The sequence below is a fragment of the Eucyclogobius newberryi genome, unplaced genomic scaffold (assembly GCF_026437365.1).
Source record: "Eucyclogobius newberryi isolate DKJ021-1_F unplaced genomic scaffold, fEucNew1.0.hap1 SCAF_20, whole genome shotgun sequence".
In the NCBI taxonomy this organism is placed as follows: domain Eukaryota; kingdom Metazoa; phylum Chordata; class Actinopteri; order Gobiiformes; family Gobiidae; genus Eucyclogobius; species Eucyclogobius newberryi.
The window spans coordinates 906388-933521 of NW_027315835.1; the positions used below are offsets into that span (position 1 = coordinate 906388).

Consider the following 27134-nt stretch of genomic DNA (forward strand, 5'->3'; position numbering starts at 1 on the left):
TTTAACACTCAAACTGTCAGCTAGTGCTAGCATTAGCATTAGTTATTATTACTCATCCCCTGTTTACCCATAATGCAGTACTCATCCCCATTTACCCATAATGCAGTACTCATCCCCGTTTACCCATAATGCAGTACTCATCCCCCGTTTACCCATAATGCAGTACTCATCCCCCGTTTACCCATAATGCAGTACTCATCCCCGTTTACCCATATAGCAGTACTCATCCCCCGTTTACCCATATAGCAGTACTCATCCCCGTTTACCCATAATGCAGTACTCATCCCCCGTTTACCCATATAGCAGTACTCATCCCCCGTTTACCCATAATGCAGTACTCATCCCCCGTTTACCCATATAGCAGTACTCATCCCCCGTTTACCCATATAGCAGTACTCATCCCCGTTTACCCATAATGCAGTACTCATCCCCCGTTTACCCATAATGCAGTACTCATCCCCCGTTTACCCATAATGCAGTACTCATCCCCGTTTACCCATATAGCAGTACTCATCCCCCGTTTACCCATATAGCAGTACTCATCCCCCGTTTACCCATATAGCAGTACTCATCCCCCGTTTACCCATAATGCAGTACTCATCCCCCGTTTACCCATATAGCAGTACTCATCCCCCGTTTACCCATATAGCAGTACTCATCCCCGTTTACCCATAATGCAGTACTCATCCCCCGTTTACCCATATAGCAGTACTCATCCCCCGTTTACCCATAATGCAGTACTCATCCCCCGTTTACCCATAATGCAGTACTCATCCCCCGTTTACCCATATAGCAGTACTCATCCCCCGTTTACCCATAATGCAGTACTCATCCCCCGTTTACCCATATAGCAGTACTCATCCCCCGTTTACCCATAATGCAGTACTCATCCCCCGTTTACCCATAATGCAGTACTCATCCCCCGTTTACCCATAATGCAGTACTCATCCCCCGTTTACCCATAATGCAGTACTCATCCCCCGTTTACCCATAATGCAGTACTCATCCCCGTTTACCCATAATGCAGTGTTCTACAGTAATGGACTCTAAAGTGAAGGCTGATGTGACCGTTGTACTTTGTTTACACTTGTTATTACAGCCGACTCATTTGCATAATATAGTGGAAATTATGCAAATGAGCCCCTCTAAGGCTTCTACTTTGAATGAGGATCGTAATGTTCTAGAATGTTCTTAACAAGTCACCAAATATTATAACGTTTGACCTGGTTAACAGCAGAAATGCCAGACTCTATTGTAGGTTTGGACAATTTTCATCTGCTGCGGGCGACAGAACGAGAGAATCTGGGAAGAAAAGAGGTGGAGGTCTGGCGGTGTATGTGAACACGAGCTGGTCCAAACCAGAACACTGCACAGTGAAGCAGCAGCTATGTAACAAGGATATTGAACTATTGGCTATTGGCATGAGGCCATATTATCTGCCCCGGGAGTTCTCACATGTGATTTTGATCGCAGTCTATGTGGCCCCGTCTGCCAATGCTGAAAATGCTTGTGAAGCACTGCTCTCCTGCACTTGTAGGCAGCAAACACAGCATCCACAGGCTCTCTTCCTCATCTCTGGTGACTTTAACCACGCTTCTCCCTCTTCTGTTCTACCAACATACACCCAGTATGTTACCTGCCCCACCAGAGAGAATAGAACATTGGACTTGTTTTTTGCCAACACCAAGGAGGCTTATTCTTCTTCCCCCCTCCCTCCCCTGGGCAGCTCAGACCACAACCTTGTACATCTGAGGCCTGTGTATGAACCCATCGTGCGCAGGCAGCCTGTGGTGTCCCGTGAGGTGAGGATGTGGTCTGCTGAGAGCGAGGAGGCTCTGAGGGACTGCTTCAGCACCACTGTCTGGACTGAGCTTTATGACCCACATGGGGAGGACATCAACACCATCACAGAGTGCATCACGGACTACATCAACTTCTGTTTTGAGAACATTGTTCCCTCCCGGACGGTGCGGTGTTTTCCAAACAACAAGCCATGGATTAACCGTGAACTGAAGGCTCTGCTGAAGGAGAAGAAGAGAGCCTTCAGGTCAGGGAACAAGGAGGAGCTGAGGACTGTGCAGAAGGAGCTGAGGAGGAAGATCAGGCAGGCTGAGGCCGGCTACAAGAGGAGGATGGAGGAGCAGCTGCAGCAAAAGAACATTCAGGGAGTGTGGAGGAGCCTGAAAACCATCTCGGGCTTCAAAATCCCCCCTGCCCAGACAGAGGGGGATCTACAGTGGGTGAATGATTTAAATGCTCACTTCTTGAGGTTTGATCGGTCACCCGCCCCTCCCCCTGCACAGCTGCATGCTCCCTCTTCCACAGCTGGACAATGCCCTGCATCTGTTCCTCTTCGCTTATCTGCCCCGGACCATCAGCTCCCCACTTCACCTGGACTCACCCATCCCCCCAGCACACGGTCCCCCTGGACTCACCCATCCCCCCAGCACACGGTCCCCCTGCCAACCACTGACTGTCACAGCAGCACAGGTGAGGAGTGAGCTGAAGAGGATTAAAGTGAGGAAGGCAGCAGGACCTGATGGCATCAGCCCCAGGCTCCTTAAGTCCTGCGCAGATGAACTGTGTGGAGTTATGGAGCATGTCTTCAACATGAGCCTGAAGCTGAGGGTGGTACCACAGGTCTGGAAGACCTCCTGTCTGGTACCTGTGCCTAAGACACCGCGCCCCAAAGACCTCAACAGCTTCAGGCCAGTGGCTCTCAGTGAGCTCAGCCATGGACCCGCTGCAGTTTGCATATCGGTCTGGCGTCGGAGTGGAGGACGCCGTCATCTCCCTGCTGCACCGCTCTCTCTCACCTGGAAAAGCCTGGCAGCTCTGTGAGGATTCTGTTCTTCGATCTTTCCAGCGCCTTCAACACCATCCAGCCGCTGCTCCTGAGGGACAAGCTGGAGACGGCTGGTGTGGAGTATGACCTGGCAGAGTGGATCCTGGACTACCTCACAGACCGACCCCAGTTTGTGAGAGCCCGGAACTGTGTGTCTGACACTCGGACCTGCAGTGTGGGGGCGCCCCAGGGCACTGTCCTCGCGCCCTTTCTCTTCACCCTTTACACTGCAGACTTCAGACACGACACAGACAGCTGTGTCGTGTCTGAAGTTCTTTGACGACTCTGCCATCATCGGACTCATCACAGACGGCGATGATGTGGAGGACAGAGGACTGGAGCAGGACATTGTGGACTGGTGTCAGCGGAACCACCTCCTCATCAACGCGGGGAAGACCAAGGAGATGGTGGTGGACGTCCGTAGACGCCACCCCACTGCCCCCTTACCAGTGAACATCCAGGGACGGGACATTGAGAGAGTGACTCATACAAGTACCTGGTGTTCATCTGAACCACAAACTGGACTGGACTCATAACACAGACGCACTGTACAGGAAGAGCCAGAGTCGGCTCTACCTCCTGAGGAGACTCAGGTCTTTTGGAGTGACAGGGCCACTCCTGAAGACCTTCTACGACTCTGTGGTGGCATCAGCTCCTGTAGGTGTGGCCTGCTGGAGCAGCAGCATCACAGAGAGGGAGAGGAAGAAGCTGGACAGAGTCATCAAGAAGTCCAGCTCCGTCCTGGGCTGTGCTCTGGACTCGGTGCAGGAGGTGGGGGACAGAAGGGTCCCGGCTAGATTCACATCTATGCTGGACCATAAGTGTCGCCCCCTGCAGGACACTCTGTCCCCTGCAGGACACTCTGTCCCCTGCAGGACACTCTGTCCCCTGCAGGGCACTCTGTCCCCTGCAGGACACTCTGTCCGCTCTGGAGAGCAGCTTCAGTGAAAGACTGATCCACCCTCGATGTGTGAAGGAAAGGTTCTGCAGGTCTTTCCTTCTGCTGCTGTCAGACTTTATAACAAACACTGTTAGTACTGAACACTCGCAATACTGACCTAACCTAATACTGATGTGCAATTCTGTCATATGTGCAATTACTGTTGTGATTCATGTGCAATTCATGTGCTGTCGTGACACATATTCATGTGCAATTACTGTCGTGATCACATGCAATGGTATTTATGTATTTATTTATTTGTCTATGGGAGTTTTTATTTATTTATAGGAGATCTTCTACTGAAAGTGTTTTTCAGACTTCCTATAAGTGATCTGTTCTTCTGGATCTACCTCTGGATCTTCCTGCGTTGCACCAATGAAATTTCCCCATGTGGGACAATAAAGGAATATCTTAAAACATGTCACTGCAGAGCGTTTACACAAACCCAATGAATGTGTGACATGTTCAGTCGGGGAGGGCATCTGACTCTTTGTTTGCTGACCTTGTTTGTTTGTTTGTTTCCAGGGCGAGTCGGTGAAGTATTTCTTGGATAATCTGGATAAGCTGGGAGAGCCGGTGAGTTACAACACCAGCCACCCAGGAGCCGGGCGGGGCCTGGGGGACTGGGCTGGGGGGCCAGGCTGGGGGGCAGGGGCCGGGCTGGGGGGCGGGGACTGGGCCGGGTCACAGCAGGACTGGGCCGGGTCACAGCAGGGCTGGGCCGGGTCACAGCAGGGCTGGGCCGGGTCACAGCAGGGCTGGGCCAGGACTGGGGGGCTGGGCCACAGGGCCGGGCCACAGGGCGGGGCCGGGACTGGGCCGGGCCACAGGGCGGGGCCGGGCCACAGGGCGGGTCTGGGGGACTGGGCGGGGCCGCAGGGCGGGGCCGGGGGACTCATGATTGCTTGGAGGAGCTCATGGTGTTAATGATGTTGATCCTGAACATGTTTTATTTTGTTCATATATCGTTTGTGACGCTGCAGCAGCAAATCAAAGCCTCACGTGATGTAAATGCACTTTAATAACACTGTGACCTCTGAACTTTGACCCAGGCTGCCCCGTTAGCTTAAGCTGAAGATGCTAACCATATTTAACCCTTCGGGGTCGACGCCGGCGCGTGTGAAAACATGGTTGGCTTTAGGACCCTGTAGCATGAAAACCAAGCAACGTAGACGGCTGCCGTAGACGTCATACGGAAGTGGAGCCCGTATGACGTCTGACTTTTTGTTTGATATGAATCCACCCGATAAAACCAAAGTTATGAACGTTTCAATTCCATTAAAAATGTGTGGAAAATATGCGTTTTTTCTGCTTTACATTTATTATAATAACTTTGTCGTCTTTTGTGATAAAACAAAACGGAAAAAACGTTAGGCTTGTGCTAACACGGATGTTCAGGATGCACACGAGGAACGTAAACATTAGTCACATGACAAATAGTCAAAGAGGAACAAACGAGAGGAATTATGCTGTTTTTGAATAGTTTTGGAAAGTTTTAGAATTTCAAGTATTTCATTGTCAGTAATAGTTGTGAAGCAAAATGAGGGGCACACTTCATGTTCAAGTTTAGTCCTGCTTTAGTCCTGCTTTAGGCCTGCTTTAGGCCTGTGATTTGGTTCTCTGTCATTTTGGAAAGAAACTGTTTTGAGAAGTGGCACAAAAAGAAAAACACCTGTGGATTTACCTACTTTTTCTTGTAAATAGTGGTTTATTGCTTGTATATATCACAAGAATAATGTTATGTTCATATTTGCACCTTGTGGTTCAGTTTGAACCTATTTAAACGCTTGGTTGATGTTTGAGGGTTTTACAATGAAAAAACTATTTTTGTAGACGGACTTTGTGTTTTCTGTGTGTTTAGGTCCAGTTATGTTGAAATAGTATGTCAAAGTGAAAAACTGATTATATATATCTATATATAGATATAGATATCTATATATATCTATATATAGATATAGATATCTATATATATATCTATCTATCTATATCTATCTATCTATCTATATCTATATAGATAGAGATAGATAGATAGATATAGATATAGATATATATAGATAGATATATATAGATATATCTATATATCTATATCTATATCTATCTATATAGATATCTATATAGATATCTATATAGATATCTATATAGATATCTATATATATATCTATATAGATATATATCTCTATATCTCTATATCTCTATCTCTAGATAGATAGATAGATAGATAGATAGATAGATAGATAGATAGATAGATAGATAGAGTAATTATAGGTGAGGTTGTGCTGAAAAAAAAAGATGTCCAACATTGGTCTGGTAAACATGTCTGGATGTAGTGTATCAGGGCAAAATTGAAGGTACCAAAAAAACGGCCAAAAAAGCTCCGGACCCCGTAGCGTTAACAATCTAAAGAGCCGGGGGGGACTGGGAGCCTTGTTGCTGTGTGCGTGTGGGTGAAACGTGATCCGTCTCTGGGTCGATCACAGACTGAGGCTCATGATGGATCCTGGAAAGTCTGAGATGTAAGAGTCATGAGTCATGCTGGAGTTTATGAAGAAACACTCTGAGGCTTCAATCGATAAAGAGGAACCATGAAACTGTAAACGAGAGCAAAGAGCCTGGACCAGCTGCATCTGCTCCTCTGTCTCCTGCTCAGTCTGGTTTAGTCTGGGTTTAGTTCCTTGTTTAGCTCTGGTTAAATCCATGGTTTAGTCTGTTTAGTTTACTTTTTAATGTCACTTATTCCTCACTCGTTTCCTGTCAGACATACCTGCCGAGTCAGCAGGACATATTGTTGGCGCGGAAACCGACCAAAGGCATTCACGAGTACGACTTCGAGATCAAGAACGTGCCTTTCAAAATGGTGGACGTCGGGGGTCAGAGGTCGGAGCGGCGGCGCTGGTTCGAGTGTTTCGACTCCGTCACGTCCATTTTGTTCCTCGTCTCGTCCTCAGAATACGACCAGGTAAAAATAAATAAATATATAAGTACTGTAATATTATATATATTACTACTGTAATATTATATTTTAGCTCAGGTTTATTACATGTTTAAACTCTACACTCTGATTATCGGCCGATATGTGGGTGTGTCCCTTACATCCCTCTACCCCGCCCTCTCTCCTCCCCTCCCTCGTGGGCGTGTCCCTGACACTCCTCTCTCCTCCCCTCCCTGGTGGGCGTGTCTGACCTCCTCTCTCCTCCCTGGAGGGCGTGTCTGACCTCCTCTCTCCCCTCTGGTGGGCGTGTCTGACCTCCTCTCCCCTCTGGTGGGCGTGTCTGACCTCCTCTCCCTGGTGGGCGTGTCTGACCTCCTCTCCCTGGTGGGCGTGTCTGACCTCCTCCCCCTGGTGGGCGTGTCTGACCTCCTCTCCCTGGTGGGCGTGTCTGACCTCCTCTCCCTGGTGGGCGTGTCTGACCTCCTCTCCCTGGTGGGCGTGTCTGACCTCCTCCCCCTGGTGGGCGTGTCTGACCTCCTCCCCCTGGTGGGCGTGTCTGACCTCCTCCCCCTGGTGGGCGTGTCTGACCTCCTCCCCCTGGTGGGCGTGTCTGACCTCCTCCCCCTGGTGGGCGTGTCTGACCTCCTCCCCCTGGTGGGCGTGTCTGACCTCCTCCCCCTGGTGGGCGTGTCTGACCTCCTCTCCCTGGTGGGCGTGTCTGACCTCCCTGGTGGGCGTGTCTGACCTCCCTGGTGGGCGTGTCTGACCTCCCTGGTGGGCGTGTCTGACCTCCTCTCCCTGGTGGGCGTGTCTGACCTCCTCTCCTCTCCCTGGTGGGCGTGTCTGACCTCCTCTCCCTGGTGGGCGTGTCTGACCTCCTCTCCCTGGTGGGCGTGTCTGACCTCCTCTCCCTGGTGGGCGTGTCTGACCTCCTCCCCCTGGTGGGCGTGTCTGACCTCCCTGGTGGGCGTGTCTGACCTCCCTGGTGGGCTTGTCTGACCTCCTCCCTGGTGGGCTTGTCTGACCTCCTCTCCCTGGTGGGCGTGTCTGACCTCCTCTCCTCTCCCTGGTGGGCGTGTCTGACCCCCTCTCCCTGGTGGGCGTGTCTGACCCCCTCTCCCTGGTGGGCGTGTCTGACCCCCTCTCCCTGGTGGGCGTGTCTGACCCCCTCTCCCTGGTGGGCGTGTCTGACCCCCTCTCCCTGGTGGGCGTGTCTGACCTCCTCTCCCTGGTGGGCGTGTCTGACCTCCTCTCCCTGGTGGGCGTGTCTGACCTCCTCCCCCTGGTGGGCGTGTCTGACCTCCTCCCCCTGGTGGGCGTGTCTGACCTCCTCCCCCTGGTGGGCGTGTCTGACCTCCTCCCCCTGGTGGGCGTGTCTGACCTCCTCCCCCTGGTGGGCGTGTCTGACCTCCTCCCCCTGGTGGGCGTGTCTGACCTCCTCCCCCTGGTGGGCGTGTCTGACCTCCTCCCCCTGGTGGGCGTGTCTGACCTCCTCCCCCTGGTGGGCGTGTCTGACCTCCTCCCCCTGGTGGGCGTGTCTGACCTCCTCTCCCTGGTGGGCGTGTCTGACCTCCTCTCCCTGGTGGGCGTGTCTGACCTCCTCCCCCTGGTGGGCGTGTCTGACCTCCTCTGACCTCCTCTCCCTGGTGGGCGTGTCTGACCACCTCCCCCTGGTGGGCGTGTCTGACCTCCTCCCCCTGGTGGGCGTGTCTGACCTCCTCCCCCTGGTGGGCGTGTCTGACCTCCTCCCCCTGGTGGGCGTGTCTGACCTCCTCCCCCTGGTGGGCGTGTCTGACCTCCTCCCCCTGGTGGGCGTGTCTGACCTCCTCCCCCTGGTGGGCGTGTCTGACCTCCTCCCCCTGGTGGGCGTGTCTGACCTCTGACCTCCCTGGTGGGCGTGTCTGACCTCCCTGGTGGGCGTGTCTGACCTCCCTGGTGGGCGTGTCTGACCTCCCTGGTGGGCGTGTCTGACCTCCCTGGTGGGCGTGTCTGACCTCCTCCCTCCCTGGTGGGCGTGTCTGACCTCCTCTCTCCCTGGTGGGCGTGTCTGACCTCCTCTCTCCTCTCCCTGGTGGGCGTGTCTGACCTCCTCTCTCCCTGGTGGGCGTGTCTGACCTCCTCTCTCCCTGGTGGGCGTGTCTGACCTCCTCCCCCTGGTGGGCGTGTCTGACCTCCTCCCCCTGGTGGGCGTGTCTGACCTCCTCCCCCTGGTGGGCGTGTCTGACCTCCTCTCCCTGGTGGGCGTGTCTGACCTCCTCTCCCTGGTGGGCGTGTCTGACCTCCTCCCCCTGGTGGGCGTGTCTGACCTCCTCTGACCTCCTCTCCCTGGTGGGCGTGTCTGACCACCTCCCCCTGGTGGGCGTGTCTGACCTCCTCCCCCTGGTGGGCGTGTCTGACCTCCTCCCCCTGGTGGGCGTGTCTGACCTCCTCCCCCTGGTGGGCGTGTCTGACCTCCTCCCCCTGGTGGGCGTGTCTGACCTCCTCCCCCTGGTGGGCGTGTCTGACCTCCTCCCCCTGGTGGGCGTGTCTGACCTCCTCCCCCTGGTGGGCGTGTCTGACCTCTGACCTCCCTGGTGGGCGTGTCTGACCTCCCTGGTGGGCGTGTCTGACCTCCCTGGTGGGCGTGTCTGACCTCCCTGGTGGGCGTGTCTGACCTCCCTGGTGGGCGTGTCTGACCTCCTCCCTCCCTGGTGGGCGTGTCTGACCTCCTCTCTCCCTGGTGGGCGTGTCTGACCTCCTCTCTCCTCTCCCTGGTGGGCGTGTCTGACCTCCTCTCTCCCTGGTGGGCGTGTCTGACCTCCTCTCTCCCTGGTGGGCGTGTCTGACCTCCTCCCCCTGGTGGGCGTGTCTGACCTCCTCTCCCTGGTGGGCGTGTCTGACCTCCTCTCTCCCTGGTGGGCGTGTCTGACCTCCTCTGCCCTCCCGCCTCAGGTGCTGATGGAGGACCGTCAGACCAATCGTCTGCGTGAGTCGCTGAACATTTTCGAGACGATCGTGAACAACCGTGTGTTCGTGAACGTGTCCATCATCCTGTTCCTGAACAAGACGGACCTCCTGGAGGAGAAGGTCCGGCTGGTGCCGCTCAGGGACTACTTCCCGGAGTACGTGGGGCCGGAGCACAGCCTGCCGGACGTCCAGGCCTTCATGGTGGAGTGTTTCCGGGCGAAGCGCCGCGATGCCACTCAGAAGCCGCTCTACAACCACTTCACCACCGCCATCAACACGGAGAACATCCGCCTGGTGTTCAGGGACGTGAAGGACACCATACTGCACGACAACCTCAAGCAGCTCATGCTGCAATGACCGCCGGGGCGGGGCCGCCGGGGCGGGGCCAGTGGGGCGGGGCCAGTGGGGGGGCGGAGTCGCCAAGCGTTTGTGCTGTTTTTATTCATGGGTTAAGGTTTAAGAGACTTTGAAGTTAAGTTGTGCCTGAAAGAAACGTCTAAAGCAGGACTAAACCAGGTCTAAACCAGGACTAAACCAGGACTAAACCAGGACTAAACCAGGACTAAACCAGAACTAAACCAGGACTAAACCAGGACTAAACCAGGACTAAACCAGGACTAAACCAGAACTAAACCAGGACTAAACCAGGACTAAACCAGGTCTAAACCAGGACTAAACCAGGACTAAACCAGGACTAAACCAGGACTAAACCAGGACTAAACCAGGACTAAACCAGGACTAAACCAGGTCTAAACCAGAACTAAACCAGGACTAAACCAGGACTAAACCAGGTCTAAACCAGGACTAAACCAGGACTAAACCAGGACTAAACCAGGACTAAACCAGGACTAAACCAGGTCTAAACCAGAACTAAACCAGGACTAAACCAGGACTAAACCAGGTCTAAACCAGGTCTAAACCAGGTCTAAACCAGAACTAAACCAGGTCTAAACCAGGTCTAAACCAGGACTAAACCAGGTCTAAACCAGGACTAAACCAGGTCTAAACCAGGACTAAACCAGGTTAAAACCAGGTTAAAACCAGGACTAAACCAGGTCTAAACCAGGACTAAACCAGGTCTAAACCAGGACTAAACCAGGTTAAAACCAGGTTAAAACCAGGACGAAACCAGGACGAAACCAGGACGAAACCAGGACGAAACCAGGACGAAACCAGGTCTAGTCCAAACCAGGACTAAACCAGGTCTAAACCAGGACTAAACCAGGACTAAACCAGGACTAAACCAGGACTAAACCAGGACTAAACCAGGTCTAGTCTAAACCAGGACTAAACCAGGTCTAAACCAGGACTAAACCAGGTCTAGTCTAAACCAGGTCTAAACCAGGTCTAAACCAGGACTAAACCAGGACTAAACCAGGACTAAACCAGGACTAAACCAGGTTTAAACCAGGTCTAAACCAGGACTAAACCAGGACTAAACCAGGTCTAAACCAGGTCTAAACCAGGACTAAACCAGGACTAAACCAGGACTAAACCAGGTCTAAACCAGGACTAAACCAGGACTAAACCAGGACTAAACCAGGTCTAGTCCAAACCAGGACTAAACCAGGTCTAAACCAGGACTAAACCAGGACTAAACCAGGACTAAACCAGGACTAAACCAGGTCTAGTCTAAACCAGGACTAAACCAGGACTAAACCAGGTCTAAACCAGGACTAAACCAGGACTAAACCAGGTCTAGTCTAAACCAGGACTAAACCAGGACTAAACCAGGTCTAAACCAGGACTAAACCAGGACTAAACCAGGACTAAACCAGGACTAAACCAGGACTAAACCAGGACTAAACCAGGTCTAGTCTAAACCAGGACTAAACCAGGTCTAGTCTAAACCAGGACTAAACCAGGACTAAACCAGGACTAAACCAGGTCTAAACCAGGACTAAACCAGGTCTAGTCTAAACCAGGACTAAACCAGGACTAAACCAGGACTAAACCAGGACTAAACCAGGACTAAACCAGGACTAAACCAGGACTAAACCAGGTCTAGTCTAAACCAGGACTAAACCAGGTCTAAACCAGGTCTAAACCAGGACTAAACCAGGACTAAACCAGGTCTAAACCAGGTCTAAACCAGGACTAAACCAGGACTAAACCAGGACTAAACCAGGGCTAAACCAGGGCTAAACCAGGACTAAACCAGGACTAAACCAGGACTAAACCACGTCTAAACCAGGTCTAAACCAGGACTAAACCAGGTCTAAACCAGGTCTAAACCAGGACTAAACCAGGTCTAGTCTAAACCAGGACTAAACCAGGACTAAACCAGGTCTAAACCAGGACTAAACCAGGTCTAAACCAGGTCTAAACCAGGTCTAAACCAGGACTAAACCAGGTCTAGTCTAAACCAGGACTAAACCAGGACTAAACCAGGACTAAACCAGGACTAAACCAGGTCTAAACCAGGACTAAACCAGGTCTAAACCAGGACTAAACCAGGACTAAACCAGGACTAAACCAGGACTAAACCAGGACTAAACCAGGTCTAAACCAGGACTAAACCAGGTCTAAACCAGGACTAAACCAGGACTAAACCAGGACTAAACCAGGACGAAACCAGGACGAAACCAGGTCTAAACCAGGTCTAAACCAGGTCTAAACCAGGACTAAACCAGGTCTAAACCAGGACTAAACCAGGTTAAAACCAGGACTAAACCAGGTTAAAACCAGGTTAAAACCAGGACGAAACCAGGACGAAACCAGGACGAAACCAGGACGAAACCAGGACGAAACCAGGACGAAACCAGGACTAAACCAGGTCTAGTCCAAACCAGGACTAAACCAGGACTAAACCAGGTCTAAACCAGGACTAAACCAGGACTAAACCAGGACTAAACCAGGACTAAACCAGGTCTAAACCAGGACTAAACCAGGTCTAGTCTAAACCAGGTCTAAACCAGGACTAAACCAGGTCTAAACCAGGTCTAAACCAGGACTAAACCAGGACTAAACCAGGTCTAAACCAGGACTAAACCAGGTCTAGTCTAAACCAGGACTAAACCAGGACTAAACCAGGACTAAACCAGGACTAAACCAGGTCTAGTCTAAACCAGGACTAAACCAGGACTAAACCAGGACTAAACCAGGACTAAACCAGGACTAAACCAGGTCTAAATCAGGACTAAACCAGGGCTAAACCAGGTCCAAACCAGGTCTAAACCAGGACTAAACCAGGACTAAACCAGGTCTAAACCAGGTCTAAACCAGGACTAAACCAGGTCTAAACCAGGTCTAAACCAGGACTAAACCAGGTCTAGTCTAAACCAGGACTAAACCAGGTCTAAACCAGGACTAAACCAGGTCTAGTCTAAACCAGGACTAAACCAGGACTAAACCAGGACTAAACCAGGACTAAACCAGGGCTAAACCAGGTCTAGTCTAAACCAGGACTAAACCAGGTCTAAACCAGGACTAAACCAGGTCTAGTCTAAACCAGGTCTAAACCAGGACTAAACCAGGACTAAACCAGGACTAAACCAGGACTAAACCAGGACTAAACCAGGTCTAAACCAGGTCTAAACCAGGTCTAAACCAGGTCTAAACCAGGACTAAACCAGGACTAAACCAGGACTAAACCAGGACTAAACCAGGACTAAACCAGGTCTAAACCAGGTCTAAACCAGGTCTAAACCAGGTCTAGTCTAAACCAGGACTAAACCAGGACTAAACCAGGACTAAACCAGGACTAAACCAGGACTAAACCAGGTCTAGTCTAAACCAGGTCTAAACCAGGACTAAACCAGGACTAAACCAGGACTAAACCAGGTCTAGTCTAAACCAGGTCTAAACCAGGTCTAAACCAGGTCTAAACCAGGACTAAACCAGGACTAAACCAGGACTAAACCAGGACTAAACCAGGACTAAACCAGGTCTAAACCAGGACTAAACCAGGTCTAGTCTAAACCAGGACTAAACCAGGTCTAGTCTAAACCAGGTCTAAACCAGGTCTAAACCAGGTCTAAACCAGGTCTAAACCAGGTCTAAACCAGGTCTAAACCAGGACTAAACCAGGACTAAACCAGGTCTAAACCAGGTCTAAACCAGGACTAAACCAGGTCTAAACCAGGACTAAACCAGGACTAAACCGGGTCTAAACCAGGACTAAACCAGGACTAAACCAGGTCTAAACCAGGTCTAAACCAGGTCTAAACCAGGTCTAAACCAGGTCTAGTCTAAACCAGGACTAAACCAGGTCTAAACCAGGTCTAAACCAGGACTAAACCAGGACTAAACCAGGACTAAACCAGGTCTAAACCAGGACTAAACCAGGACTAAACCAGGTCTAAACCGGGACTAAACCAGGACTAAACCGGGTCTAAACCAGGACTAAACCGGGACTAAACCGGGACTAAACCGGGACTAAACCGGGACTAAACCGGGACTAAACCGGGACTAAACCGGGACTAAACCGGGTCTAAACTAGGACTAAACCGGGTCTAAACCAGGACTAAACCAGGTCTAAACTGGGACTAAACCGGGTCTAAACCAGGACTAAACCAGGTCTAAACCAGGACTAAACCAGGTCTAAACCAGGTCTAAACCAGGTCTAAACCGGGACTAAACCGGGTCTAAACCAGGTCTAAACCGGGACTAAACCGGGTCTAAACCGGGTCTAAACCGGGACTAAACCGGGTCTAAACCGGGACTAAACCGGGTCTAAACCGGGTCTAAACCAGGTCTAAACCAGGTCTAAACCAGGTCTAAACCAGGTCTAAACCAGGTCTAAACCAGGTCTAAACCAGGACTAAACCAGGACTAAACCAGGACTAAACCAGGTCTAAACCAGGACTAAACCAGGACTAAACCAGGTCTAAACCAGGACTAAACCAGGTCTAAACCAGGACTAAACCAGGTCTACAGACAAATACAGATTTATAGCAGACACGAGGAAAAGTGCAGGCTCCTGGTCCTGGTCCTGGTCCTGGTCCTGGTCCTGGTCCTGGTCCTGGTCTGCAGCATGAACATGTTTAAAGTCTCCTCTGGCCCTTTGCCTTTCTACAGGAGCCTTCAGGGGACAAACCAGACCCGAGACCCGCCCCTTTAATAACTCCACCCCTCCGTCTTGAGACCCGCCCCTTTAATAACTCCACCCCTCCGTCTTGAGACCCGCCCCTTTAATAACTCCACCCCTCCGTTTCGAGACCCGCCCCTTTAATAACTCCACCCCTCCGTCTCGAGACCCGCCCCTTTAATAACTCCACCCCTCCGTCTTGAGACCCGCCCCTTTAATAACTCCACCCCTCCGTCTCGAGACCCGCCCCTTTAATAACTCCACCCCTCCGTCTTGAGACCCGCCCCTTTAATAACTCCACCCCTCCGTCTTGAGACCCGCCCCTTTAATAACTCCACCCCTCCGTCTTGAGACCCGCCCCTTTAATATCTCCGCCCCTCCGTCTCGAGACCCGCCCCTTTAATAACTCCACCCCTCCGTCTTGAGACCCGCCCCTTTAATAACTCCGCCCCTCCGTCTCGAGACCCGCCCCTTTAATAACTCCACCCCTCCGTCTCGAGACCCGCCCCTTTAATAACTCCGCCCCTCCGTCTCGAGACCCGCCCCTTTAATAACTCCGCCCCTCCGTCTCGAGACCCGCCCCTTTAATAACTCCGCCCCTCCACTCGCCTCTTTCTTGGGTGTTTTTTACTCGTTATCGCAGGTTTTGCCTTTAATGGCCAAAATCTATGAAAAAAAAGTGACTTATCGTCCGGAAAATACGGTAAAATGAGCAGAAAACGACTGAAGCATTTTAGTGCAAACGACTTCAAATTAAACCGCGAAGTCGGGATTCACGTCAACATTTTGAGTTAATTGGTCTTTTTTCGTGGACTTTTGTCGCAGTTTGACAGTTTTCAGAATGAGACGCTCCAGAACTGACTCCTCGTCCTGAAACAACCACAACGTCTTCACCCGCCCACACGCTCAGATCCACCACTTTACGCTCAGATCCACCACTTTACGCTCAGATCCACCACTTTACGCTCAGATCCACCACTTTACGCTCAGATCCACCACTTTACGCTCAGATCCACCACTTTACGCTCAGATCCACCACTTTACGCTCAGATCCACCACTTTACGCTCAGATCCACCACTTTACGCTCAGATCCACCACTTTACGCTCAGATCCACCACTTTACGCTCAGATCCTTCAGAAGCGGTCGCTGGGTTTCCCTGACAAATGGAGATTTACTCGTTAAGCTCGTTATCTTCAGACTTCTCTCGCTGCAGCCATGATTCAGTTTAAGTTCATCCTCGTTTATTTCACCTTCAAATGCCTTATAAAACGTGCGCCGTAACCGCGGCGACGAGCCTTAAGAGTCGACGGTTCCACTGACTTCATCATTCAATGTCTTAAAAGCCAAATGTACCTGAACGTGACTTTAAATTATGCAAAAACAGTGCGACTGAACAGCAATTTTATTTACTTTTTTAGATTTATTTTATTTAAATTTATTTTATTTGCATGTTATTTTTTTACTTTTATTTGCATTATTTTGTTACAGTGTAACTCGCCTTTAACAGAAAAACAAACAAAAAACAGATTTTTTTTCAAACTTTGACGTGTTTTCTGACACTGCAAAAAATGACTTCAAGAACATTTCAAATCAGAAGTGGTAAACCCGTTAGCTCGTTAGCCCGTTAGCGTGTAAGCGGTCAATCGAGCCGCACGCTGACCTCTAGTGGCCGTCTTGCATTATTATTTACATATTGTGCCTTTTCTGCTGCTCATTATCTTTAAGAATAAATAAACATCTTCAGAATTTGACAGAAATGTATTTCCTCATTTTCTTTGAGGTTTGTCGTGTTTACATGAGTCTTTAAGACAGAAAATATAGAGCAGTGCGTCAGACATGTTTGTTTACCTCCTTAACAAATGTCTTTTCTTAATTGAAGCTAAATTAGAGTCAAAACGGTTCATTCTGACTTTGGACACGGATGTTTTTGCAGTGAACTTTAAAAACTTTTCATATTCAAAACTTTAAAAAAACAATATATTTGAAGTAAAAAAACTGCTGTTTTTTCAGGCCCAAAGGTAAAATCTTCTGGTCTTCTCCAAACCCAGCCATCGTTTCTAAAAAACCCACGTTTTGTGTTTTTTAAGTGTTGTTGTTTTGATGATGATTTCCACTTTTATTGAACTGTCGCTGTGCCAGAAGTTTGTTTCTCAGGTCGACTCCGCTCCTGGTTCTGTTCATCGTTTGGCTCTGAAATCGGCCGGTACTGTCGTAACTTTGCCCCCTGAAAACGCCTTTGGATTTTATTTGTTATTTTCCTCGTCTTTTCAAAGGGACACGCCCAGTTTGTTGCCTTAACGATGAATGTGTTTATAGATGTACAGAGTTGTAGATGTAAAATACTGTGTCCGGCCGAGTGTCGCGTTTATACCAAGCGTCACGGGACACGCCCTTTACGCCCTTTACGCCCTTTATGCCCTTTACGCCCTTTGGTTTTTGTGAAAATCTAGAATTGTTTCAGCAATTTTTCTTGAAACTTGGATTTTTCTTGTTGCTTTGCACTTTTTCTGCCATTTTTGATAAAAAACATTCACCTTCCTCCAAACTTTAAAAATATAAAAAGTATAACTGTTGCAGCAACTTATTGATATTTTGTTGAAGGTAAAATAAACCTAATATTTAGCAATACTTTTTTGTAAAAACAAAACTTTCAAAATTGTAATTGTTTTTCGTTTTTACCAACATTTACCAACTTAAATACATATTTTTGTATTAATTCCTTTTTTTTTCTTTTTTTTTAATCTTTTTTATCTCCAAATCAAAGTAGCAGCAGTTTCATGTTTTTTATTGTTGACGTTCAACTAAACAAAAATATTTATACTTTGAGACAGTTTGTTTCCAAATGAATGCTGATTGTGTCAGGAAGGGCATCCGGCTTCAGAACCAATGCCATTAAAGGAGACTCGCTCCTGAATGTCGTCTTTGCCGAACGAAAAGACGAATCCCGTTGTTATGGTGCGTTTTACCGTAACGCTTGGTCTAAACGCGCAGGAGAAATCTTGTGCCGAGTTCTTGAAACAAAATGTCTTCCACTGTATCGTGTCACGCCATTGGCCAAACTTTTAACCACTGTTTTTATCCATCTGAACCTCGTGTTTGAAGCGACGCGATTGGTCCAATGTGAGACGTTATTTATGGTTCTTTACGGTAAAGAAAGTCTGGAAGAGCGAACGAGAGCGACAAGAGCTGCATCTGCAGTGGGACTAGAACCGGGGATAGAACCGGGGATAGAACCGGTTGCTCTCGTGTTCGTCTCTTTTCAAATAAAACTTTCCTTTTTTAAAAGACTTTGATTTGTCCAAACGACCCTTCTTTGGACCTCCCCTCAGACGGAAGCCCCTCCCCTCAGACGGAAGCCCCTCCCCTTGTACATGTGTAAATACCCTGGTTCTCATGTGTAAATGGTTTGTAGAAATGGCATATTATTATTTTCTGTTTTTTTTTTTTCTTGAATCATTTTGTTTTTTTTCCCCAATGAAAAGAATTGTTTCTGTTGTAGATTTATTTTATGTCATTTTTGTTTGTTTTTCAAACACTCTGAGATTCATTCCTGTGTCAAACTCGTGCCACTGTAACCTACCAATAAATACACTTTTCTAATGAACTAATCCTCACTTTTTGCCTTGAAATGTCTGAAAATGTTGCTTAGATTCTTATTAAAAAATAAAATCACACTTTATTGTTTCTGGTTTTAGTGCATTAAACATTAAACTAAAGCTCGATTCACAAATGACATTAAATGAAAGGATAACTCTAGATCTGAGTTTTTTTTACACAGAACTGCACACAAAATGTAAACTTCTAATTTGTATTTTTTGACATGTTTGTTATAATCTACATCTAAAACTACAATGAATGTGTTTGATGTTCGACTCGTCACGATTTTAACCGTTTTGCAGCATATTTACGTAAAACGAGATTCTCCACGTCCAACTGAGAAAATATTCACTTTTAATCATCTAAACGTTGTATAACTCATAAAAACGACTTTCACGTGTAACTCCGCCCACACGTAACTCCGCCCACACGTTCTGACAACCACATTTTCTTATTGTTCCTGTTAAACTTCATTTAATGTCTAATTATTATAAAACAGGTTCGGGTTTGACGTCTCTCCCTCGCCGTATGGTTGGCACTAGGTCATATAGGGAATTGGAAAGGAAGTGACGAAATCCAAGATGGCGGCGCTCTCGCGGCCCAAATCACTTGCGGTTCGCCATTTTGCTACACGGTGTTGGTACATCCGGTGGTGAGAGACACGACTGTGTCCGAGGGTTCGATTCCTGTAAGAACTTTATTGTCTCAAGTTTAAAAAAACTTGTTGCAGTCTAGTTTGTTTTAGGATGAGTTAGCTTCACTTTTGCTAATACAAAGTCATGGTATAAACTAGTTTTAGCCAAACGAAGTAAACCTAAAACTTAGTGTTAGGTTTAGGGGTTAAGGGTTAAGGGTTAAGGTTAGGGTCAGGGTCAGGGTTAAGGTTAGAGTCAAGGGTTAAAGGTTAAACCCAGACCATGTGATTTACATTTTCACAATTCTTTGTTTTACATTTAATTCACGCCCATCTAAATAGTTTCTCAGTGAGACACCAGCAGGAGCTCATTGTTTGGTCCTTGTTCACATCAAATGCATCGTAAACTTCAGGTTTGGACTCAAGAGTGAACATTATTGATGGATCAGCAGAATTAGTGGGATCGTCCGCCATGTTTACTACTGTCGACCACCTGTTTACTTCCGCCCGGCTCCCGCCATGTCGTCACGGGCATTGTCGTCACTTCCTCCTTTCCAATTCCCTATATGACCTAGTGCCAACCCCTCGCGTATCGTCTCAGGTCTCCGTCTCTATGGGAACGGTCGTCTGCACATGCGCACTCCGCTCTCCTGCGGCGAGCCGCTAATTTCACCTGCTACTAACACTTTTAAGTCATTTATAGCGTTTATAAATGCTATACAATATTATTTAATCTTATGTATTCTGTTAAATGTGCTTTAAACCAACGTAAAACCTAAAGTATCGTGTTTTCGTTCAGGCGGTGTTGGCGCGTGCCTAAAGGGTCCTTTCTCACGACGTGCGGCGAAAGACGCGACGAAAACAAGTTCAAACTCAACTTTAAATCGACTAAATCTGGATTTTAACTCGTGATAAAGTCTTTTTACAGCTTGACCGAAGAAACGTAAATGACGTGATAACGCGGAAATGAGCCTCGTGAGCGGAAATGAGCCCCGGTGAGAGCGGAAGTCACAATTCAACCTGTCATTGTCCTTCACCCGTAACTGTTAATGCTCTAGTGCGGAACTTTAATGCAGAGCTTTAATGTGTCATTGCGATGTTTCTGGTTTTGTGATTTAAGCTTTAATTATACAATTCTGTTCAAAGCTTATCTTTTAAACGAGAAATTGTGAAAAAAAGAGACTTAGCGGTGTCTTTAAACTGAAACTATCGTGTTTGTAAAGACCTAAACTACAGATTTATCACTTACGCAGAATAAGAGGATGTTTTGTTGTTTTTGAATTTCCCAAAAATTTGCAGCGTTTGCGATTTTTCTCTCATTTCGTCCGTTCAAGTTTGCGATTTCGATTTGCGATGAGTCTTTGCACGTTCACCGCTCAGAACTTCGACGCGAACACGTTATTACAACTTATTTAAATGTGACGTGGGCTCGTTTTGTCTCTTTTTTCGTTTCAGAAATCTGTCCGTTTTGCGGCAAATCGTTCAAACGGTTGAAGAGTCACGTGCCGCACTGTAAAGCGGCGGCAAAATTCGACGGACGCGACGAAGCCGAAAAGGCGGCGAAAGCTGAGAAATCTGCGCCGAAACTGACCCTAAAGACGAATGGGGTCAAACGAGAGGTCGAACGCGCCGCGCCGTCGAAAACGAGCAAGAAAACGACGCCAAAAGTGTCGGGAAAACTCGAGATCGGCGCCAAGACGTCTCCTCCAGCTCCAGCGGAGTCTCCTTTAATCTCAAAAAGCCAAACGAAGAATCACAAATCGAGGCGAAATCATGAGCAACTCGTTAGCATCGAAATGACACGTTCTGTGTCTGCGGATCTCGAAAGGACGAGTTTAAGTCCGGTTGAGAAAAAGGCGTCGAAAACCGCCGTCGAAAAGAAAAGTCTGGACGATTCACGGAACGCCGACCGCACGACTGCCGCGAAAAAGAAGGACGCGAAAACCGCCAAATCTGCGCTAAATCATGAAACTGACCATTTGAAACGTAATTCTCGGACGGAGGATGAAAACGGCGTTAAAGGTTTGTCAGAAATCGATCCGTGGAACAAAAGAGAAACGAGAATTACTCTTGAAGATGTTCGGACGACACTGAAACGCGCGAAACACGGCGACTCGAAAAAGGACAATTTAGTCGACAAAATTGTGTCGGATGGAATAAAATGGGACAGTTTAGCCCGAAATAAAGCCGAAAACACATTAGTGAAAGTGCAGCAAGAACGAGCGGCAAAATTAACGGTGTCAGGATCTCGTCGAAGTGAAATCACGTGGAAAAGTGATGATTTTCTGAGTAGATTGTCTCAAATAGAAAATCAGGATTGTAGCTTCACGCTCGGCTCGGAGACGTTGGGGGAGGGGCTCCGAATGGACCGGCACTCGAGTGGCTCCGCGGCGGTTTTGAGTCCCGCCCACACGCTTTTGGAGGCGGAGGTTTTGACCGGAGCGTTCAGGAAAGATTTAGCGCCGTTTTTGGAACCAAACCGGGCGAAAAACGCGACGGAAGAGACGACGAGCGGCGCAAAGGGACGAGACGGCGGACGATGTGCGAGAGGTGAGCGACACCAAGAGTCCAACATGAAACGCATGTTAAACGAGGTTTAACGAAGAGTGCGTTTGTTTTCCAGACGCGTTGGCGCAGCGGAGGTTGGGTCAGGTGACTCTGAGGGAGCTTCCCGATTGGCTGGTTCTGAAATCTCCCCGACGACCAGGAGACGTAATGGACGCGGCTCAGCGCGGTGAGCGAGCGCCGCCCGCGGTTACAGAAGGAAACGTGTCAGGACGTTCTTTCTTTTTAATCTTTTTATCGGAGGCTTTTTGTTTATTTGTTTACAGAAAAGACGCTGAACTTTGTCAGTTTTTGTTTCATGTAATGAGGCGTGTCCCCCTGCAGGCTGGCAGTGGTACTACCGGCGCTACATCGACGTGAAAAGAGGCGGGCTCGGGGGCGTGGCCATGCTGCTCGCCGGATACTGCGTCCTCAGCTACGTCTGGACCTTCCCTCATCTCAGTGAGTCCAACAGCTACACTGCACCTTTAACTCACCATGAGTGCACCTTTAACTCACCATGAGTGCACCTTTAACTCACCATGAGTGCACCTTTAACTCACCATGAGTGCACCTTTAACTCACCATGAGTGCACCTTTAACTCATCATGAGTGCACCTTTAACTCATCATGAGTGCACCTTTAACTCACCATGAGTGCACCTTTAACTCACCATGAGTGCACCTTTAACTCATCATGAGTGCACCTTTAACTCACCATGAGTGCACCTTTAACTCATCATGAGTGCACCTTTAACTCACCATGAGTGCACCTTTAACTCACCATGAGTGCACCTTTAACTCATCATGAGTGCACCTTTAACTCATCATGAGTGCACCTTTAACTCATCATGAGTGCACCTTTAACTCACCATGAGTGCACCTTTAACTCATGAGTGCACCTTTAACTCATCATGAGTGCACCTTTAACTCATCATGAGTGCACCTTTAACTCATCATGAGTGCACCTTTAACTCACCATGAGTGCACCTTTAACTCACCATGAGTGCACCTTTAACTCACCATGAGTGCACCTTTAACTCATCATGAGTGCACCTTTAACTCATGAGTGCACCTTTAACTCATCATGAGTGCACCTTTAACTCATCATGAGTGCACCTTTAACTCACCATGAGTGCACCTTTAACTCACCATGAGTGCACCTTTAACTCATCATGAGTGCACCTTTAACTCATGAGTGCACCTTTAACTCATCATGAGTGCACCTTTAACTCACCATGAGTGCACCTTTAACTCATCATGAGTGCACCTTTAACTCATGAGTGCACCTTTAACTCATCATGAGTGCACCTTTAACTCATCATGAGTGCACCTTTAACTCATCATGAGTGCACCTTTAACTCATCATGAGTGCACCTTTAACTCATCATGAGTGCACCTTTAACTCACCATGAGTGCACCTTTAACTCACCATGAGTGCACCTTTAACTCATCATGAGTGCACCTTTAACTCATCATGAGTGCACCTTTAACTCACCATGAGTGCACCTTTAACTCATCATGAGTGCACCTTTAACTCACCATGAGTGCACCTTTAACTCATCATGAGTGCACCTTTAACTCATCATGAGTGCACCTTTAACTCATCATGAGTGCACCTTTAACTCATCATGAGTGCACCTTTAACTCATCATGAGTGCACCTTTAACTCACCATGAGTGCACCTTTAACTCATCATGAGTGCACCTTTAACTCACCATGAGTGCACCTTTAACTCATCATGAGTGCACCTTTAACTCATCATGAGTGCACCTTTAACTCATCATGAGTGCACCTTTAACTCATCATGAGTGCACCTTTAACTCACCATGAGTGCACCTTTAACTCACCATGAGTGCACCTTTAACTCATCATGAGTGCACCTTTAACTCACCATGAGTGCACCTTTAACTCATCATGAGTGCACCTTTAACTCACCATGAGTGCACCTTTAACTCATCATGAGTGCACCTTTAACTCATCATGAGTGCACCTTTAACTCATCATGAGTGCACCTTTAACTCACCATGAGTGCACCTTTAACTCACCATGAGTGCACCTTTAACTCACCATGAGTGCACCTTTAACTCACCATGAGTGCACCTTTAACTCATCATGAGTGCACCTTTAACTCACCATGAGTGCACCTTTAACTCATCATGAGTGCACCTTTAACTCACCATGAGTGCACCTTTAACTCACCATGAGTGCACCTTTAACTCATCATGAGTGCACCTTTAACTCACCATGAGCCGCGTGTGTCGCAGTAGTTTGAGTGTCATGTGTGTTTCAGAGCGCGATCGCTGGAGGAAGTATCACTGAAGACACTTTTCAGAATAGAACTACATTTGTCACTGTTTAAACTCACAATTGACTGAAGTTTATTTTATTGTGTCATTTTGTTTGAATTGTACATGAATTTTTAAATGAAGTTTTCCCCGACAATATTTAATTATAAGTGTTTTGCTTTTACTTAATTTGTTCTATTTATATTTTGTTGGTTTAAAGTCATTTTGTGCAAATCAAATGAAGGATTCTGTGTCAAATGTGACAAAAATAAACATTTGATTGTTTATTTTCCTCGTTTTGTTCTGTAAATGAAGTTTGTAACGAAGTGAAAATAAAAGTGAGACTAAAGAGCCACATAGTAAGACCTGTCCGCCACTCTCCCTCACTCACAACATTCAAATCCCGCCTAAAAACATGACCTCTTCACCCAAGCCTATGACCTCCCCTACCCCTAGCCTCCTCTACCCCATTGCCTACTCTTCTACCCCCTGTTACATCCCCATCTTTTTCTCTCTACTTCTTCTGTCTTGTTCATTTTATCTGTATATTAATTGTGTCCTGTACGTGTTGTCCCCCCTGTCTGTAAATACCCCCCCCTTTTTTATTATGTTCAGCATCTTTGGGTCACTGAAAAGCGCTATATAAATAAAAGTTATTATTATTATTATTATTAAAGAGAGCCACATAGTGAGACTAAAGAGCCACTGCACCAGAGGCTCTCTCACACGTCCGACACTAGAGTTCAGGACCACAGAGCGTCGTGCAGCTTCATCTTAAAGACACAAAACACTGGATCAAAGACAGAGAGAAGATTCTGAGCAGGACAAAAGATGAAGAGAAAGAGTTACAGAGATGATCTTTGTTCAAACAGAGAATTCGTCCTTAAACACAAATGGAGGAGTCAATCTTCCGGCGGTGCACAGCAGCATTTTGAAGCCTCTGGTCCTTCTGATGTTAATCAATTCTTCATCAGTGAAGAGGAGCTGAAGCAGCTAACTATAGGATTTATATGGTCCATTACAGGGTTGTTCGGGGATATTTAGTTTAAGGGGGAAATTAAAACAGTGTAAAACAATTGGATTGACAGGAGGCTCCGCCCGGTGGGCGGGTGTAAAAAAGAGCCAGTTTGTTACAGTAGCGCGTTACACTTTTCCCTTTGCACTTTAAATTACATTTCACTTTTATTGCACACAGCGCTTTAAGCATCTATTAGACTTTAAAAAGACAAGTGCACAAAATTGATTTTTAAATATTTATTGAAGTAACGTCTCTTTTTAGTTCTGGTGCACGGGGCCCTATAAGTGAAACCGTCTGTCCTGGAGGGAAAAGAGACAAATTAAATAGTTGGGTCAATTGGTTTTGTGCAATATTCAGGATGCTTGTCCCACAGCAGAGCTTCATCTACAGTTACAGTCGCATCAGTCAAACATTTACCTTTTGCTGTTTTCTTGGGGAATGACGTTCCAACACTTCCAGATCTGATTATCCAGACACATCGCTGAGAAGGTTTCTGAGACAGTTTTAGAGCCCAGTGTGCTACTCCTGAACCTGCCAAACCCTGTCATGTCCTCACAGAGCTCAGCTAGCCAGGGGAGTTATGAAACTCAGCCATTCAAAATGAAGAAGCCCAAGGCCCAAAAGAGAAGGGAAACGTTTGATGGTTCACAGGAGCTTCCTAAACCTCTTAGTCCATTAGAATGCCACCTCCCTTCAGACATTGGTGTTTGGCAGAAAGAGAACCTTGAACCCTGGTTCGACAAAGTTAGAGAGCAGGAGGGTGTCAAAACGGGCAAAGGAAGCTACGTGAATGAAGCTAACTACATTGTCAGAAAAGGTTTCCTTTACCAGATCAAAGACAAGAATGAGGCCCTGGCTTTACCCGAGAAGCAGCGAGTCAGAGTCATGGAGCTCAGACATTCGGTCCCATGGGCAGGCCACATTTCAAAAGACACTAAGACACATTGGCAGTCGGTTTGCTTGGCCTGGAATGTTCTCACAAGTCTACACATTTTGTATTTCCTGTAAGATCTGCCAGCTTGCTTCAAACAAAAGAGTGGCACAGGCCAACCTGCAGCCACTGCCTTTGGGACTCCCTTTGGGAGGATGGGTCTGGACATTGTAGGGCCCCAGCAGGCTCAGCAGGCAATCGTTACATTTTGGTAATATCAGACTATGCCACACGTTACCCTGAAGCCTTTCCTCTTAAATCAATTAAGGCCAAACAGATTGCCAACTGTCTCTTACAGCTGTTCTCAAGGGTGGGGGAACCAAAAGAAATACTCACTGACTGTGGTACAAAGTTCCTGTCAAAGTTCCTCCAGCAGGTTCATCAGTTGCTGGGATAAAGTGCATATCACCCCCAAACAGACGGGTCAGTGGAGAGACACAACCAGACACTTAAAACGATGCTTCACAAGTTTGTCTCCTCGACAGACAAGGACTGGGACCAGTGACTTCTGTATTTGCTCTTTGCCTCCCGGGAGGTCCCACAAGCATCTACTGGCTTTTCACCTTTGAGTTGCTGTATGGACTCCAGGTGAGGGGACCTCTGGACCTGCTGAAGGACCTCTGGACCCGCTGAAGGACCTCTGGATCCGCTGAAGGACCTCTGGACCCGCTGAAGGACCTCTGGACCTGCTGAAGGACCTCAGGACCTGCTGAAGGACCTCTGGACCTGCTGAAGGACCTCTGGATCCGCTGAAGGACCTCTGGACCTGCTGAAGGACCTCTGAAGGACCTCTGGACCCGCTGAAGGACCTCTGGACCTGCTGAAGGACCTCTGGATCCGCTGAAGGACCTCTGGACCTGCTGAAGGACCTCTGAAGGACCTCTGGACCCGCTGAAGGACCTCTGGACCTGCTGAAGGACCACTGGGAGCGCACAGAGCCTGAAAGAGACAACGTTGTGGACGATGTTCTCAAGATGCGGGAGAGGTTCGAGGCGATGGCGGCAGATGGCACAAGAGAACATCAAGGCAGCAAAAAAAAAAATCTGAAAACCTGGTATGACCACAAACCAAGGGACCGGATCTTTGAACCAGGCCAAAAAAGTACTTTTGCTTTTGCCATATGGCATGGACCATATGACATAACTAAACGAGTCAGTAATGTCACTTATGAACTTTATTTGCCTGAGAAACTGAAGAAACATCAACTTTTTCATGTTAAACTACTGAAGGAGTTTGTTGTCTGTCAGGAACCTGCTCAGCAGTTGCTGTGAAAGATGAGGCTGAAAAGTTTATCCACATTGCTGCCACAGAGCCTGCTGCCATTGACCTGTCCCACCTGTCCCACCTGTCCCACCTGTCTCACCTGTCTCACCTGTCTCACCTGCCTCACCTGCCTCCATGTCAGCAGGATGAGCTGAGACCTCTGCTTAAC

The 27134-nt window shown here is 48.1% G+C and overlaps 2 protein-coding genes across 2 annotated transcripts in view; both read left to right on the forward strand.

Annotated features, from left to right (window-relative positions):
- LOC140369015 (guanine nucleotide-binding protein subunit alpha-13-like) overlaps window positions 1-10020 on the forward strand; it is a 32322-nt gene extending 22302 nt beyond the window's left edge. Inside the window, exons 3-5 of the mRNA XM_072456214.1 lie at window positions 4311-4361; window positions 6541-6741; window positions 9646-10020. Coding sequence (XP_072312315.1) covers window positions 4311-4361; window positions 6541-6741; window positions 9646-10017 — 624 coding nt within the window. The 3' untranslated portion in view covers window positions 10018-10020. The remainder of the gene's footprint in view (window positions 1-4310; window positions 4362-6540; window positions 6742-9645) is intronic.
- Window positions 10021-19762: 9742 nt separating this feature from the next.
- LOC140369073 (uncharacterized) lies at window positions 19763-23793 on the forward strand. Its single transcript, XM_072456301.1, has 5 exons — window positions 19763-19917; window positions 20378-21472; window positions 21546-21656; window positions 21812-21928; window positions 23759-23793. The coding sequence occupies exons 1-5, from the start codon at window positions 19908-19910 to the stop codon at window positions 23785-23787; spliced, it is 1362 nt and encodes a 453-aa protein (XP_072312402.1). The 5' UTR covers window positions 19763-19907; the 3' UTR covers window positions 23788-23793.
- The last annotated feature ends 3341 nt before the right edge of the window (window positions 23794-27134 follow it).